We start from the raw sequence: 16,597 nt of genomic DNA on the forward strand, positions 1-16,597 counted from the left end.
TAAAATCACCAGACTTCAAACACATCAGAATTCAAGAGCTCGCATTGTTTCTCTGACAAATAAACACGATCACATCACTCCTGTTCTTAAATACCTCCAATGGTTGCCCATAAAGAATTGCATCTTATTTTCAAAACTCTATTTATGGTTTATCATATCATCGATGGATCCGCACCCGGTTACAAGTCTCTTCTACATCACTATCAACCTACACGCATACTGCGATCATCCCAATTCAGTCTCTTACATATCCCACTATCTAAAAAATCCTGGGACCAGCCCTGTGGAATTCACTACCACACGAGCTGAAGAACTCCAACTCTGCAACATCATTTAAAGGGATGGTCCAGGCTGAGAATGTTTATATCTCAATAAATAGAGTAAAATTCACAGAGCAAAATGCTGAAAATTTGATAAATTATTGAATTTTAAAGATTTGCATTATTCCGTAGAAAATCTGATCAAAATTGGATAAGTTATTGAATCTTAAAGATTTGCATTATTCCGGTGAAACAATTCTAGGCATGTCTTTATGAATATTCATTAGGTGGGCTGACGATGTCATATCTCCCTTTGTTCTTTTGTATTTTATTATATAAAATTCGGCTTATTCAAAAATTTTCTCCAAAGAACTACGACAATTGGATAGACAACTGATGATACCACAACTTAATAAGTGCATCAGTTAATCTTTGCCGCAACGTATTTCATCATAATGGAGACACATCATTTACACATGTATGAAAAAATGAAACATTTATGATTTCATGTAAGAACATAAGAAAAAAGAAAGTGGAGGGATGATGATGTGCGTGTCATGTGTGCAGGTACGTGTGCAAGAAAGAACATAAAAAGTGTGTATGCCGGTGAGAGAAAGGGATTAAAGTATGTATGTTGAAGGTGTGAATGTGTGAGAGAGACAAATAGAGAAATATGACGATTACACTCATACAAAATTCAGGATCATTCTAAAACAAATAGTCTTCTCTGTCTCAGAATACTAAGCATGTTCGCTTGCTAATATTAGCACAATTAGTGTCCATAATTAGGCGCGCGTGTATCGGCAAAGTAAAAGAACAAGAGTCGGCGACCGACGACAGACATAAATGACATAATCGCCTATACTAACAGGATGCAAGTGGATTCATACAATTTTTAGATTCTCTTTCATCTGTCCATGGACTGAATAGCTACCCTCAGTGACTCAAGGTATCTATCAATTGCATGGTAACCGCATCAATGGCCTCAATCATTCCCACAGGGTCTTACTCTACCACAATATCTCTCAAGATGGTTCCATCAGTTGCTTTTCAATCATGGTCTGATATCTTGATAAGTGTTGTTGGAATCTTGGTAATCATCGTCACCATAACTGGAAACACCTTGGTCATACTGTCCTACCGTCAGGATCGCAACATTCGAAATATACCAGGTAATCGATTTATCCTCAGTCTTTCCGTTGCTGACCTAATGGTCGGGTGTGTATCAATACCCGCTTACCTGCAACTCTTAATATTGAAGAGATGGGTTCTCGGTGACATCCTTTGCAAGCTCTACATGGCGTTCGATTACTTCGTTGTCACTGTAGGAGTAATGAGTTTGATCAACATAAGTCTTGATCGGTATTGGATAGTGATCAAGAAATTGAGATACCGATCCTTTCAAACCACGCGAAGATCAAGGATGATGATCGCGGTGAGTTGGCTGGTACCCCTAGTAGTTATCCCGACACTTCTGTTATTGTGGCCCTCAATCTTCGGGGAAGTAGACCATGCTCTGGAAACCTGCAACATTCACCTGATGATGACTGATGGTTCCCTAGGTGTGATCATTGTCACCATACAGGTCATACTGCCGTCGTTTTGTATTTTGTATCTAAACATCACATTATTTATACGGATTTGTTTACAACACAGGCGTTTTAGAGGGGATCGGAAAAACAGCTCTCATAGTAAAAGAAATTTTCGCGCTGCAGCTAGTGCAGATAGGAATGGCACTCGAATAGACACCGAGACAGGTGGCGTTGAAATTGATAAAACGAATACGAAGAAAATGGAAGGATGCAGCTCCGGAGACTGCAACGCATATGGAAACAGCACCAGCCAAGGTTTCACCGAATCTGATTATGATTTCGATGAAGAACTTGATGAAAGAAAAAACGGAACCGATGAGTTCAAGAATATTATCCCATCTATCAGCGGTGCCCTAGAACGACCAAGAGGAGAAAATGAACAATGTGATATCAAGGAAGCCAATACCACACCCACAAAGGACATTCTTAAGGAATCTGTACCTATGGATATACCAGCTAGGAGAAGAGACGGAAAAGGCGTTTCTATAAGTATGTACCCTCACGAAAAGCATGAGGATTTAGAGCTAGATCCAAAAGAGCAGAAGTCTTCAGTTCGATTCCGCATCCACGAAAATCGCCAGGTGTCACGGATCCAACATGCTGCTCTTATGCTGAGTACGTTGGTTCTTGTTTTTATGATCTGTTGGACGCCATTTGCTGTGGTCAAGATGTATAGTTCTTTTTCTGAAAGAGGCTACGTGCCTCATTTAGTCACCACACTAACGGAAAACCTCGTGTGGTTGAACTCGACGATCAATCCGATCATTTATGCAGTTACAAACCCACGGTTCCGAAAGAATTTCATTCGACTTATCCACCTCAGGTCATGTTGCCAAAGACGCTAAATTCCACTCCAATGGATTCTACAGCTGTTTTAACCTTAATATTGACTTCTTGAATACTAAGGTTTAATGCTGATGGCATTAGAATTTAGGAATCGAAACTTTGTACACTAACAATAAGAACAAAAATGGATTGACACGTAATTCAATTGCAGCACCTCATTTTGTTACAGAGCAAATCTATCATGCACTCTTGTATGTTTTTTTTTTTTACATAATTATGATTTCATGTAATAACATGAGAAAATAGAAGTGGGGAAATGACTAACCGAACTATTAACTTTACATCAGACTCCTCGTACTCTAAGATCAAGCACAAAGCGGCGCTGTTTGCGATTCCTCCCATCGTTACCAAAACATATGGTGAGCCCTCATTTGCACATGACTCTTCCGTCTTATGGAATGCACTTCCCAATTATATGAGAAATATACATGATTTAGATAAGTTTAAGAATTCCCTGAAAAAGTATCTCTTTAACTTGTAATGAATTCAGTGCCCAACATCCTTTACTTACTTTCTAATTTCTTTCCTTAGTTTCTTCCAAGTGCATAGGAACATGCATTGATGTGTGTTATGCGCTATAAAAGAACTGAATATTATTATTATAATCATCAACTTCCAAAGTGCATATTCATGAATACATGCATAGAACTGTGTCACCGAAATAATACAAATATTAAAAATGTCATAAATTTGTTATTCCTTGTCCAATTTCGATGAAAATATCAGCATGTTGCTTTATTAATTTAGATACAATTATTTCAGTCCAATGCATACACCCTTTAAAATAATCGGAACATGCTGCTTTTGATTTTAGCCAGTCTACTTGGGAAAAATGATTTACACAAAAAGAAGGGTTTATTGGTTTGTATTTATTTCCATTTAAACACAAATATAAATGCTCCAAAATCACCATACAAATAAACATCATGGAGGGCTAAAGTAAGAATTTTAGGCACGGGATAAACTTGGAACAAATCTTAAGGCAATCGCACATCTAACGACTGATCCACGATCCCATTATGGAACAATTCGAATTTTGTTCATTTTTCTGAAAATATGAATGAAAAGTATTTTTTTAAATTGAAGTTCAAGTCAATTGATAGAGCACCAATATTGGATGATTGCAAGCCTTTATATTAGAGTAAAGGACAATTTAGCTCGAAATAGTATCCAATCGTGCGATTGCTATGACGTCATTACGACTAGATATAAAATTCGCTTTTATTGTAACAAGGATGATAGCAGATTGGAACATTTAGGTAATGACAAGAGAATTTAAGTAATAACATGAGAATAATCATTCGTACGATGATTTAAAACATTACACAGTAAGATATTCCATGTCTCAATAATAGCGTCAAATTCTACTACGTTTTATTTCCGAAATCGGGTCGAACACCCCTGAGTCAGCCGAGGTCGTTCGGACTTTTTTTTTTAATGTGGCGGAAAGTCCATTCGAGTGGCACTCTCGTGTGCCATTGTTCTTCAGTTATGTATGGTCTGTGTATAATAAAACCTATATAATAGTAACAAAATGATCAAGATTGAATAATCATTTACTGAAAAATATGTACAAAAACAAGGTTGTTGAGCTGTAAGCCTCAACAACCTTTTTGGCAGTAATAACTGATAACGTGGTAGATTTCAGCCGATCATTAATTTTGATCAGGATCCTTTTCACCCTTCAAGGATATTAATAGATGATGTGGCGGGAAGTCTTTGGTGCCATTGTATGTCAAAGTTCTGTGTAATATAAAAAAATATGGCCACATCTAATAATCTATTACTGGAAAAAATATAAGCAAAAGCAAGCTTGTTGAGCTGTAAAGTCTCAATAACTTTTGTTACTGTACGGTACATATTTGTAGATTACAATATCACCAAGCATTGGACGCTCAAGACCTATATAATGCACCCTCTGTAAACTCTTCCAAAATTAATTTACACTGTCTGTACTTGATACTTAAAATGCACTACGTTATGATTCACTTCATTATGTAAAAAGGAATATAAAATAAAGGGTTTGAGAAACAGACCAATCAATATTCCCGGTCAATTCCTGGTGATGGTTATGATAACGGTTATGATTAAACCATCAAGTTCTTCTGAAAATCATCTTCAATAAAAATGCTGGAGCTCATGATTATCATCATTACTCTCGTGTAAGATCAATTATTTCGAGATAGTATGCGATGTGATTCGCCATGGTTACCGAAATGATCCCGAGTTTCATTAAGCTATATTCAGAATTCATCTCTTCAATACATGATTGATGGTCGTATAACGATAATCAAGAAACATTCGTTTCGGCGCTTCGATAATTGAGGATGAAGAGAGCAAACACTTCTTGCTTCTGTTAGCTCTTCTCATTGCAGCCATGCAAATGTCCAGTCCCCCACTCAGTGTTATTTAGGGTACGCCTATGCTCGTTCCCTCCCTTTGAAAGCACCCCCTATCTCATGTCTGCCAAAATTTCGCAACCCCCCCTTTTGCGGGCTTTTCCTGCCTTGGAGAACCCCTAAATCCAGAATAATGCTCTATATACCCTCTATCCCAGGTAAACTGTCATTACAATAGAGGTTCCCTGAAGTCATGATGGAGGACAAACAATAGCAAAACCATGAAAACAATGACTTTTCATAGGCTGATGCACAGGTTTTTATTGTTTGTCCACGATATGGATGCTTGTGGGAGCCCTCTATACCTTAGGAAAGATTTTTAGATTTCTCAGGAGTCCAAAGAGAGAGAGAAAAAAACCAACAACAACGCCTTTTAAAAGAAATCTCCGGGTGAAAATTAAAAAACAGTCTTTTTTTACAATTCGCGGGCCAGGCTTGTCCCACAAAAAAGTACACCTTTACCGGACATTTTGTGAACAGGCATGCGGTCCCTCCGACCCCGGAGTGTGGGGGATGTGTGAAATGATGTTCAAACCATCCATCAAGTATAATTTGAAAGATTTCAAATCCGTTCGACGGCCAAAGGATAATTGGTGTAATACAATTTTCGACCAATTAATGATGTCAATCATCATTAGATTATAAGAGACTATAAAGTACGATAGCAACGAGAAGGCGCTTCATAAAATGTGGCTATATACAGTGCGTCTAACAACTATCTTTGTAACTAGGGTGAGTCTTTACCACATCCTTTGCTATTTTAATATTGCTTTTTAAGCAATTATAATTATTTTTAAATTTTAGTTTCTTTATCTATTAAGCCCACAAGAATTAGAATGAATCAGTGCGAAAAATGATAGCTAAGGTTTAGACAGATGGGCAAAAGCAATAAGAACACGGCCACGTGACTGGCCGAGATACCATCCATAATGTTATCGAAAGATCTGCAACCGAAAGCTAGTTTAATGGAAAGGTCCCCTGAATATTTATTCCAAATACATTTCAGTCTAATTTCATTCACTATAAAATCTCTATCTTTATAGAGCCAGAAAGAAGAACTGTAATGTTTTTCATATATACATGGGAATAGAAATTGATATTTTTTTATTAAGACTAAAAAGGAAAAGAAAAGAAATTCGTGTCCATTAAAAAAATAGAAATTTGATTTGTAATCTAAATTATTTGAATGTTCATTATTGCATACAATATTGCATAAATGTCAAGTTATCTGTTAGACTCTCCACCACGGACTTTATTTAAGTTTGTGATTGTTTTTATTCCTTTGTTGTGATATAGATCATGAGATCAATAAAACTCTTGATTCTATACGTAAACATAATCTCTACTTTACTCTCATCATTATCTCTAGTTAATCATTCAAATGTAAACTTAATATCGGTGTCCGCCATCTTATCTTGGTACCATTCGTCGAAGGCCTCGTTCTGCGCTACAGTGAAGAATTGTTTCCAACGATAATTCAATCCTAGACGAAAGGGAGGAATGTGTAAACGGGAAATAAATAGAACATAATTTTGAAATTTGAAAACAAGAACAAATATTAAGGCATGGTCACACCGCCCGAGCGTTGTTGGAGCGGTCGTGGAGCGGAGAGAAAAAAAATCATCACCGCTCGCTACCGTTCACCATTTTCGATTTCGATTGTTTATTTTTTTTTCGAATTTTCCCCCAATTTTGAGAGCGAAATTCGGCCCTCTTTCCATACCGCTCCACGACCGCCCCAACAACGCTCGGGTGGTGTGACTATGCCTTTATCCACGATCATGGTGGAATGGGGTCATTGTTTTTAGGATATGTACGTATACTAACAATTATATGTGTATATATGTAAAATAAATGAAACCGCGAGTTATCGATTTGCTATAACGTACTCACAAATGCAAACTCGAATGATCTGTCCGTGTACAGTGTAGAGTCCGATGTTGTTTGAAGGTTTGCATGGTGGCATGTACAATTGCTGATGTGGTTTACGGTACACCATGTGGAGTGTTATAGAAGCAGTGGATAGAGGAAGAGAGGAAGTGGATAGGCGAGAAAGTGGAGATTTGAGAATAGAGTCTCTCTACTACTCATCATCTCTACTCGCCGACTCAAGCCAGCATCTCCTCATCAGCTCTACTACTCAAGCTGTTCTCACTCAACATTCCTTCTGGTTTACAGTCCTTTTCAGGACTATTCTCAAGAAAGAATACTCTATTCTCAAATCTCCACTTTCTCGCCTATCCACTTCCTCTCTTCCTCTATCCACTGCTTCTATAACACTCCACATGGTGTACCGTAAACCACATCAGCAAGTGTAGAGTCCCTTCTTCAACCTAGTATAACCTATCTAGGTCCTAGATGATTCCTCATTTATGCATGGGTAATTAAAACAATTTGAAGAATGAATACCAAATTCACTTGGATGATGGCGGTATTTGAGTGTTGATTGACAAAAAGCATTACCTTTCCGACTTGTCATATCACTACACAAATGTATAATATATATATATATAGATATATAGTTATATATATTCATCATTTATATATATATGTACAAATATGATTACTATAATGGGAACTTAATTAACAGTCAAATGTGAAATATTGAATTTACCTTTATTAAGAAAGGCGTACTCGCCTCCATATTTGACATAGTTAATTTTTCCACTCTCCGCCAATTTCCCGAAAGTAGCTTTCTGTGAGTCAATATGGCTAAACTTTACCACTTTCTGTAGAACCTCCTCCGAGAGAGGGTGACCAATATGACTGGCGATTTTCTCAATGTATTTTGCTGGTTCCTTTGAATGAAACAAAAATCATGTAAAGTGAAAACTTGACAACAATTATTAGGCTTTGCCTATTATGGTATAAAAACAATATCACCCTACTATTGACAATGTGATAAAAAAGAAACCCAAATTTGATGTGCCAACTTAAGAGATACACGCTCTGCACACACACACACCCTCAAACACCCTTTCGCACACTTTTTTTGTTCAACACACACACACACACACACACCCTCCCATGCACCCACACGCGTACTAAACGCACATCAATCTTTCTCTCTTTCAACACACCATGAAACACACACGATCACTGCACTGTGGAACAGAATGGGGACTATAAGGGGACCATGGCCCCCAAGGAGTTTCACGACCAATTAAAAAATGGGAAAGAAACGAAAGGGGAAGTGAAATAATTTTATTTCTGATTAAGACAAAATCTATGCAAAAAGAAGAAAAAAAATTGTACTGAAAAGGTAAAAGAAAATTGTTGCACAATCGACTTGCTCGCTCTCATCTTCCCAGAGCTTTTGCTCCATTCACCATATCTGCCCCCGCATATTTGTTGGTTTATTCTGCCAATGCACACCATTGTTCGTGTCACTGGTGTAAAGATGGGGGCTTGGGGGCCATGGACTCAGCAACATTTCCACGACCAAGAAGGAAAAAATGAAATGAAAAGAAAAGATCTCTGATCAGCAATTCTCTCCTCTTTAATCAAAATGTCCGCGAGTAATTTATGTTGTATAGATTGGATCACTATAGGATCACCTAGACGTAAAATGTTCGTATATAATTTGTTAGAGGCCAACATACCAACTTGGACATGAAGCAAGCAATCTCACGTACATACACGTAGCTTCAAATACGATAATTGTAATACCATTATAACCATCGTTATTTAATCTTTGCATTCTGATAGATAGGCGAAAGTGATCCCAGTGCACATTTTCACAAAAACACAAACATAACATTTGTCAACAATTATTGTTCTATTGTATAAATATTGCTTTAATCTCCATTCGTAATCAGGTCTATATATATTTTAGTGATCGTTAACGAGTGATTTCATCTGAGCTGTGGTGACCAAAATGATATACAACCTACCTTCTTCAGATCCTCGTAGAAAAGAAAAAAGACATTCTTGTGATCTCTAAGATCCCAGAACGTACGAACATGCCCCGGCCATGGACCCCATTGCATTTCTGACGAAAGAATGAAAAATAACAAATGTTCTGGTCTTGTCTTTAATAGAGCATTATAGCAATCCCTTCACAGACGCTTTCTATAACACAGAGAATCTTCTGTCGAAAGCCCTTCATAGCAAAATAGCCTTTCTCGAAAATCGTGTGAATCAAATTAGCAGTGGACTCTGGACAAACGACATATTATGTGCATTTTTTTGTCCGGTCCGAATACTAGGACAATGTGCTGTCCCGGTCAGCCAATTTCGACAATGACCTCTAATCTGTCTAAATTTGGCTTTACTTTTCAAAAGATTGAAACTACTCCTTAGTTCAGACTTTGATGCTTGGAATATAAAGCATATATGCAAGCACCATCTTCCATTCTTTTACATTGAAATATTTCATGATTACAGGCCTGGTTGAAGATAAAGAACAATGCTTGTCTAAAATATCACCCTAATGGACTACAATACGAAATTTTGTGGCACAATAAAATGTAACCTTTCACGACATCACCCTATTTTTGAAAGATGGCATAAATCTGGGACAGTATTTTTGAAAGATATTCTCAGGAAGGGAAATTTCTTACCTACAATGGCAATTCATTCCCTTCGTAAATCGCAGAAGAGTAAGCAAAGATTGATATTTGACTACACTTTATGACGTCAGGCTATCCCTAAAATTTTGATTAATGATCATACAACACCTTGTACCAACCGCGATAATAGACCTTCATTAGAGTTTCCCAAAATAGATGTAGGAGCAAAAAGTCAAATCAAATATATTCATATCTCAAGTAAACAATTTTATAGACTCTTATCTTTAGATGCATCGAGCACTAACAGGTGCTGTTTGTATTGGGAAAAGATAATTGGGTCACCACTAGATTGGAAAAAAAACCTTTTAAAAGAAACTTGCGTTTCTGTAAAGAAAAAAAACTGAAAGAATTCAATTTTAAAGTTATAATGTGATTTTTTGCCAGTAATTTGCCAACTGTAAAATGCCGGTGATACTTCAACAGAGGTTGTACATTTTGTGTAGAACAAGATCATTTGACGGGAAAGGTCCGCCCTTATTTATGAACATAATGCTTATAACCCTGCAGAAATATCCTTGTAAACATGACATGCTTAGTACATCGGTATATACTTGTGCTAAATCATTAATCTTTTCATAGATTATTAAAGTAGTACTAATCGTTGTTTCAACATTAACAAAATGTTTGGTGCTTTTAAACACATCATTTGTTTTATTTATAACGGTTTTCCTTAAGTCAAGCCTATAGGGTTGACATGCCCCATCCGGAGGCAGCCGAAATTTTCTTTACGGCTCGTTCTTGTCAAAACCGTGTACATGTCCTCGGTAAAAATAAGATATTAGGTTTATTATATACCTTTGCCTTAAACTTTATCTAGGACAAGACACGACCTTACCGCCTAAGAATGACCTCTCCAGGACCGAAGGTTTATTGGTCACAAAGATTGCTAAATGAAATGACAAACAAAGATCATCGTTGCATGCGCATTTCTCTCGGTAGACTTACAAGGAAACAATCAGAACTGCATTTTCAAATTAGCGATTGATCGCTAACTTTTGTGTTACGGGGCCGATCGAGACGAGCAGAAAAAAATGGGGTTGAACTCGCCCCGCTCTCCCCTATATCTTTCGTCATTGGTCATGTTGGTTGGGTAGGTTGAAAAATCTTAGCCAAGTGTGAATAACAAATTAACTTTAATGCTTTTGCTAGGTTTTGGATAATGAACTTTGATGACTACAAAAGAATGGGAATAAAGCCCAATTTCAATCAAACAAAAAATAAATAATGTACTAAATACAATATTATCACGTGATCAAGATCATATGGGGGTAATTACTGCCATCGACAAATTGTCCAATCGCTGTATCCATGTTCAAAGGAATTGCTGGATTCTTCCCGACGAATTGGAACCATGATACTATCATGTCCTTGGGATTCCTGGCCATGTAAACGATCTATATAATCACAAGGAATGAGAATTGAGAGAGAGAAAACAAAACAAGAGTTATATTTCGTACAATCCTGGGCTGATTCAATATTAACGATTTGTGTACTCTGATAGTTCAGGAAAGCGCTTTATCAATATTTTTGTGCGACATATTGTCAGATCTGACAACTTTCCTTGAATTTTATTTGCTGAGAAGCTCTGTTACTATAAGGTAACTGTCTGATAAAATGAGACCTCCACGAAACGCTCTTCATCATTGGGTTTGAATTTATGCGTTCACAATCACATATATTGCAGTTGAACTTTGAAACTTTTAAACAAAGAAATTAGTTAGGCGTAATTTCGGTTACACCAGTGAAACTTATTATTATGAACAAATAACATGATGACAATGTGACACTTGTATGTTATTAAATTTAGTATTGGGAGCGTACATATAGCTTCTGAGCGAAAAAAGATAAATGTAGGGACTGCGGTGAAATTATGAGCCTCTTCAAATTATTTACGTATCGTTTTCAAAGGTATAGGTTTCGATATTTTTGCTCGCCGATCAAGGTGGCGGGGTGACGGTTGGCACCCTGGCTATGTAACTGGCCGTGTCATGGAATAACCCACAAAATATACCAAAACTTAAACATGTTAAACTGCACATTTACACAATCAAAATAACGCTGGCGTATAGGCCAAAAGGTCTCAGTCGTATTTTCCCCTCCAAGTCCCAGTCGTATGCAAACACGACTTGGTTCAAGCTGGATTTCTTGACTCCCCGAAAATTGCCCTGTTGGCCTCCCGGACGTTGACCTATACGGATCTCCACGGATGCCAAAAGATGCCAAAAGGATCTATACGGATCTCTCCTCTGGATCAGCCCGTATCACTAGGGATCTAATCCGGAGTGATCCTGGATTTAAATTGGGACATTCTGTTTCTATAAATGACTGAAAAAGTGACACCGTAATTTACATCCATGCTTTGCTCGGATAGGCCATTTACTACTATTACTCACATAAAGCATTCAGGATGACAGGTCGACCAGTGAGAAAAAGTAACGTCAGCTCATTCCTGATTACAAACCTATTGGTAGCTCTTATAGACCCAGTGATCAAATTTCAAGGAGGGAGTATCATGAGTTGATAAAACTTATGAAAATGAAATCTTACAGGACAAACCTTGGATTTGAGTATGTCACGTGGTAAAAGATCATACTGCAGATGCGTGAGCATGGCTCTTGGGGAGGGCGCCCTCTCGATAACGTCTAAGAACGGAGACATGTCAAGTGGGTGAAGCTTCTCTTCTTCCTCGGTTTGAGGAAAATATTGATCTAAGTTGATCATCTCTACAGTGTTGCCGTACAGAGATCGGTCTATTTTGTCTGGTTCCCCACCGCTGAGGATAAGGCCAATAATCTCCATCATCCAATGTGTACCTATTGGTCAAAATGGCAAGGTCGTAATAGCAACATTCGCATTGAAATACTGACGTAATTTCACAGCCTCTATAACTGGGCATTTTCTTGAATACATTATGCATGACTTATTTTTCTAATTCTGTTTTTCATAAATCACTATTGAAAATGTGGTAAAAATTATATCATTGGGCGAACGTACTTCTAATGTACAAGGAGGATTCTTTGCAAAATTCTTTATAGCTTTACAAATCGTGCTTATGAATATTCATGATGTTTAGTCATTGACTAAATAAACCCTATTCTGACGCCAGGAATAAATGTTTTTGGAAAACAATTCACCCTTTCCTTACCGGCTTTGGGGTAAGTCAGAATCCAGATGTCATCGTTTCGGACTTGAAATGACTTAAGTCGTTCAATACTGGAATCTAGGACGACGTTGGGATACATGATGCCTTTATATTCATGTTGTCTCCAATAGGTGGGAACGTTCCCTTTGATCTCCATAATCAAGGTAGAAGTTATTCTGAAAGGGATAATTTGCGAATAAGTACTAAAATCGCCAGCCATATTTAGTTTTGGAGGTTAGAAATGATAATGAACAGCTAGGAGGTATTGTTGAAAATTGGTGAACTGGATCAACAGTTCGCCCGAAGATTTTGAGCAGAAGAAAAATTACAAATATGTCGTTTGTCCAGAGTCCAGTGCCGGCCGCACAGAAACGTTGTTAGCCCAGTCACATCTTTCGGATTGCGAAGTCAAAAAAATTATTTTGATGCGTAAGTAATGCATTGCCGCATCGCTGGCACAATAAGCGGTTGTAACATGGCCTCTGTTAGCGCATTGTTAGCGCTATAAAACGTTTCTGTGCGGTCGGTAAAGGACAAAACCGAGGCTTTGATTCATCAACTTTCGACGAAGTCTTCTTGGTTACTCATTTTCATGAAGGGCAGTATTGACAGTTTTGACAGTATTCCCAATTGCTGTGTGTCCGGACAGGTTGTGTGCTACGGGCAATCGATTTACGTTCACGGGAAAAATTCAATCAATTTTAAGTACAAACTGTTAGGCAATATCATAGAGAAAAAAACTAAAGAAGATTACAACTATTGAATTTATTTTTTTAATGTAATCCAAAAGCAAAAAGAAGGCTCTAAAATCTAAAAGTGTCCGGACACCCCACCCCCATCGTACATGTTCTTGGTACGAAAACCTCCTATTACCTTAATATGAACAGAAAGGGTTTATTGCAGAAGGAATCTTAATCTCGCTGACATTAAAACTGCTAGACATTCGTTTGACCATGAACCCTAAGGAGATTTGGCAGGACTAGTAATGGCCGCCGTTTTCTTTTCCTATTTGAATAAAGGTTGACGTACACATATGTCCTCATATTTGGGGCGTGGGTTATTAGTCCATATCTGCCAATCAATGAATGAATGTGTGTGGGTGCGAGTCTATGTTTTAGTGTGTGCTATGACGTCATAAGGAAAACATCTTAGGGGTGCAGATATTGGCATATGGGGCAAAACTTTCTTTAAATGGTTGACCCTTCAAAATTTATTCATTTCTCATCATTTTTAGTTTTGATTTATGTTTGGCTATTTTTCAATTTCTTTATTTCTTTAGTCATTCATTTGTCTATTTTAGGACTTTTCCGAGTACGGCCCGTGAAACACTGCTGATTCTTTTTTTTTTAATATTTCCCTTTAAGGAAAAAGTTTGAGAATCCTTTGAGAATCTCTCAAGCCTGTTGTTGGGTGTCTGGAAAACGAAGACCGGGGTTCGCATCCGTCTAGCTAAAATAAACCACTATCATATTCAGTTCAAATTCTGGAATATTATGATATTGGACACGTAATCACCTATGATTGGCTGAAAAGTTATGGTTAATTGTATGAATATCGTGATGTGAATGATAATTGATTGCGCAATATAACGCGCTCCGGACTCCACCCACATTTCACTAACGTACAAATGGCCTGGTTTTGGTGGCATGGCCCCAAAATGTAGTACGACCAAGGAAAAAAAAGGAAACAAAAAAAAGGACCCGAAAAGTGTGAAATATAAAATTATTTTCTGAATGTTATGTAAAATCTATCACAAAAATTGGATTTTTATAACATTTTTGTTGGCTTGCTCGCAATTTTTAAAACAATATATTTTAGCCCCCTTAATATTTTTGGCTCATTACGACACCGCTCTTTACATCATTATGTGGCCGGAAAAATTCTGGCTCTCGCCCCCACCCCCGGCCACTGAACGCTGTTACGCCCCTGATTCTGTGTAAGAATTTATCACTTGAATGTATTTTTTTAAGTTTGAAAGTTTGTTTTCTTTACAAACGATATAACAATTTCATGAATACCGGTTGTTTTTAAAAGGCCTGTACTGCCAGCATGAAGAATTATTACTATGATAGCATAATAATAAGTACATTATATTATACATATCACGTAGCTTTACACCCTGGCTGCTATTCAAGCAGTTTCCTGCTGATCATAGCTGGCCCCGGCATCTACCCGACAAACTATTTTACATCTTTTTTTTATGATACAATTCTAGGTCTTTGACATTATAATTAACATTTTCGGTTGACACATTTAAGACGTATATATTCATATACTTTTCATAGTATGAAGATTGAATTTGTTATTGATCTATGAATAAAATGAATTCCTGACAATTATAAACATGGTTTACGTGCATGTATGATACTTAAAAAATACAAAAATATACAATCAACAAACATTCTGCAATACATAAACCGTCAAATTTGCCAGTCTGCTTAAAAATTCATATACCCATATATTCAGGTAAACTCAAGCCCTAAAATCCTACTTTCTTTACCAAATTTGCAGTACAAGATACAGACATACTATACATAGAGAGGGATGGATCAAGAGACGTGAACCTAGGTATAGTATTAAATACAGAGAAAATTTAAGTTCCTTTTTACCTTTTTTTGCAGAACAGAGAGAGATCACAACTGGCTTAACTTCGATCAATGATCCTCTTTCATAGAGTGGAATTCTCAATCATTCTACATACCAATAGCATGAACAAATGCACGTAGTAAGTAAGCAAGCGTAGTTTAATATTTGTAATATTTTGTTCATGTCAATAAAGTAATAAAAAAAAAACGGATGGTAAACACAGTAAGCATCCTTATGCATTGGCGGCGGAAGCCAGAAAATTTAGAGGGTGTCCACCTGAAATTTTATGAGTTGGTAACCAAAATATTTTTGACAAGCAAAAAAAAAAAAAAAAAAAAAAAAAAAAAAAAAGGTCATCACCCTAAATTTTAGGGGGGGGGGGACAACACACGTTTAAGGGGGGGCCACGTGAATTTAGGGGGGGGACGCAGGAAAAAATTTGATAAGCAAAAAAAAAAAAAAAAAGGTTATCAAAACTAAATTTAGGGGGGGACCGTTCCCCCAACTAAAATTTAGGGGGGGGGACACGCCCCCCATCCCCCCGCTTCCGCCGCCTATGTCCTTATGGCCCTAACACCTGGCGCAGCTAGGCTACGAGGCATAAAAGTTAGTATTATTTTTTTAAGGGTAACTTGCATCGAATCCTTGATTTTGATTGGCTATTGATCATCGTATACTATCATGACCATGCATGGGAGTTACTACTGAAGGGCGAAGTTACCCAAGCTTCGCGAACGCTAGCATTATTTCGAAAGTAGATGACATGGTGGAACATTCTACATCATAAAATAAATCCATTTAACGTTTTTCTCCATTAATTTTACTCTATCATAAATCCATTTGATGTATGTCCCCATTTATTTTTAGCCAGGGGACACAATGAAATGTCATGCACGGTATCTTTGTATATACCGTTTGTACGGTGGCTGATTTCCGCCACTTTTTTTCCCTAAATTACGGCGTTATAACGCCCTAAATTACGGTTGTTATAACGCCCTAAATAAATTACGGGGTAATAACGCCGTAAATTAGGGCGTTATAACGCCGTAATAGGGCGTTATAACGCCGTTATTTAGGAAGAAAAAAAAGTGGCGGAAATCAGCCACCGTACGTTTGAGTAAAAAAAAAAACACCTCACAAATCCCCAATATGAGAAAAAAAAAACTATTGAGTCATGAACACAATAGTCATTAGTGCGTCC

The 16,597-nt window shown here is 37.3% G+C and overlaps 2 protein-coding genes across 2 annotated transcripts; one reads left to right on the forward strand and one right to left on the reverse strand.

Annotated features, from left to right (window-relative positions):
- Positions 1 to 2,052: 2,052 nt before the first annotated feature.
- LOC121428964 (histamine H1 receptor-like) lies at positions 2,053 to 2,697 on the forward strand. The gene has a single exon (XM_041625860.1). The coding sequence runs from the start codon at positions 2,053 to 2,055 to the stop codon at positions 2,695 to 2,697; it is 645 nt and encodes a 214-aa protein (XP_041481794.1).
- Positions 2,698 to 6,470: 3,773 nt separating this feature from the next.
- LOC121428314 (sulfotransferase 1C4-like) lies at positions 6,471 to 15,540 on the reverse strand. The gene is made up of 7 exons (XM_041624870.1): positions 15,420 to 15,540; positions 12,814 to 12,986; positions 12,225 to 12,481; positions 10,945 to 11,062; positions 8,991 to 9,088; positions 7,712 to 7,895; positions 6,471 to 6,580 (listed from the first exon to the last, which is right to left on the reverse strand). Exons 2-7 carry the CDS (start codon positions 12,965 to 12,967, stop codon positions 6,471 to 6,473), a joined length of 921 nt encoding a protein of 306 aa, XP_041480804.1. The 5' UTR covers positions 12,968 to 12,986; positions 15,420 to 15,540.
- Positions 15,541 to 16,597: the final 1,057 nt, after the last annotated feature.

This window comes from Lytechinus variegatus, chromosome 15, assembly GCF_018143015.1.
Source record: "Lytechinus variegatus isolate NC3 chromosome 15, Lvar_3.0, whole genome shotgun sequence".
NCBI classification, from domain to species: domain Eukaryota; kingdom Metazoa; phylum Echinodermata; class Echinoidea; order Temnopleuroida; family Toxopneustidae; genus Lytechinus; species Lytechinus variegatus.

What these genes read in the sequence shown, in the direction of transcription:
- LOC121428314 (XM_041624870.1), bottom strand. Translation starts at nt 12,967, where the DNA reads ATGGAGATCAAAGGGAACGTTCCCACCTATTGGAGACAACATGAATAT. An exon ending in TCTGACTTACCCCAAAGCCG is followed by an intron (nt 12,482 to 12,813) that starts GTAAGGAAAGGG and finishes TTTGACCAATAG; the next exon opens with GTACACATTGGATGATGGAG. An exon ending in GTACGCCTTTCTTAATAAAG is followed by an intron (nt 6,581 to 7,711) that starts GTAAATTCAATA and finishes CCTTTCGTCTAG; the next exon opens with GATTGAATTATCGTTGGAAA.
- LOC121428964 (XM_041625860.1), top strand. Translation starts at nt 2,053, where the DNA reads ATGGAAGGATGCAGCTCCGGAGACTGCAACGCATATGGAAACAGCACC.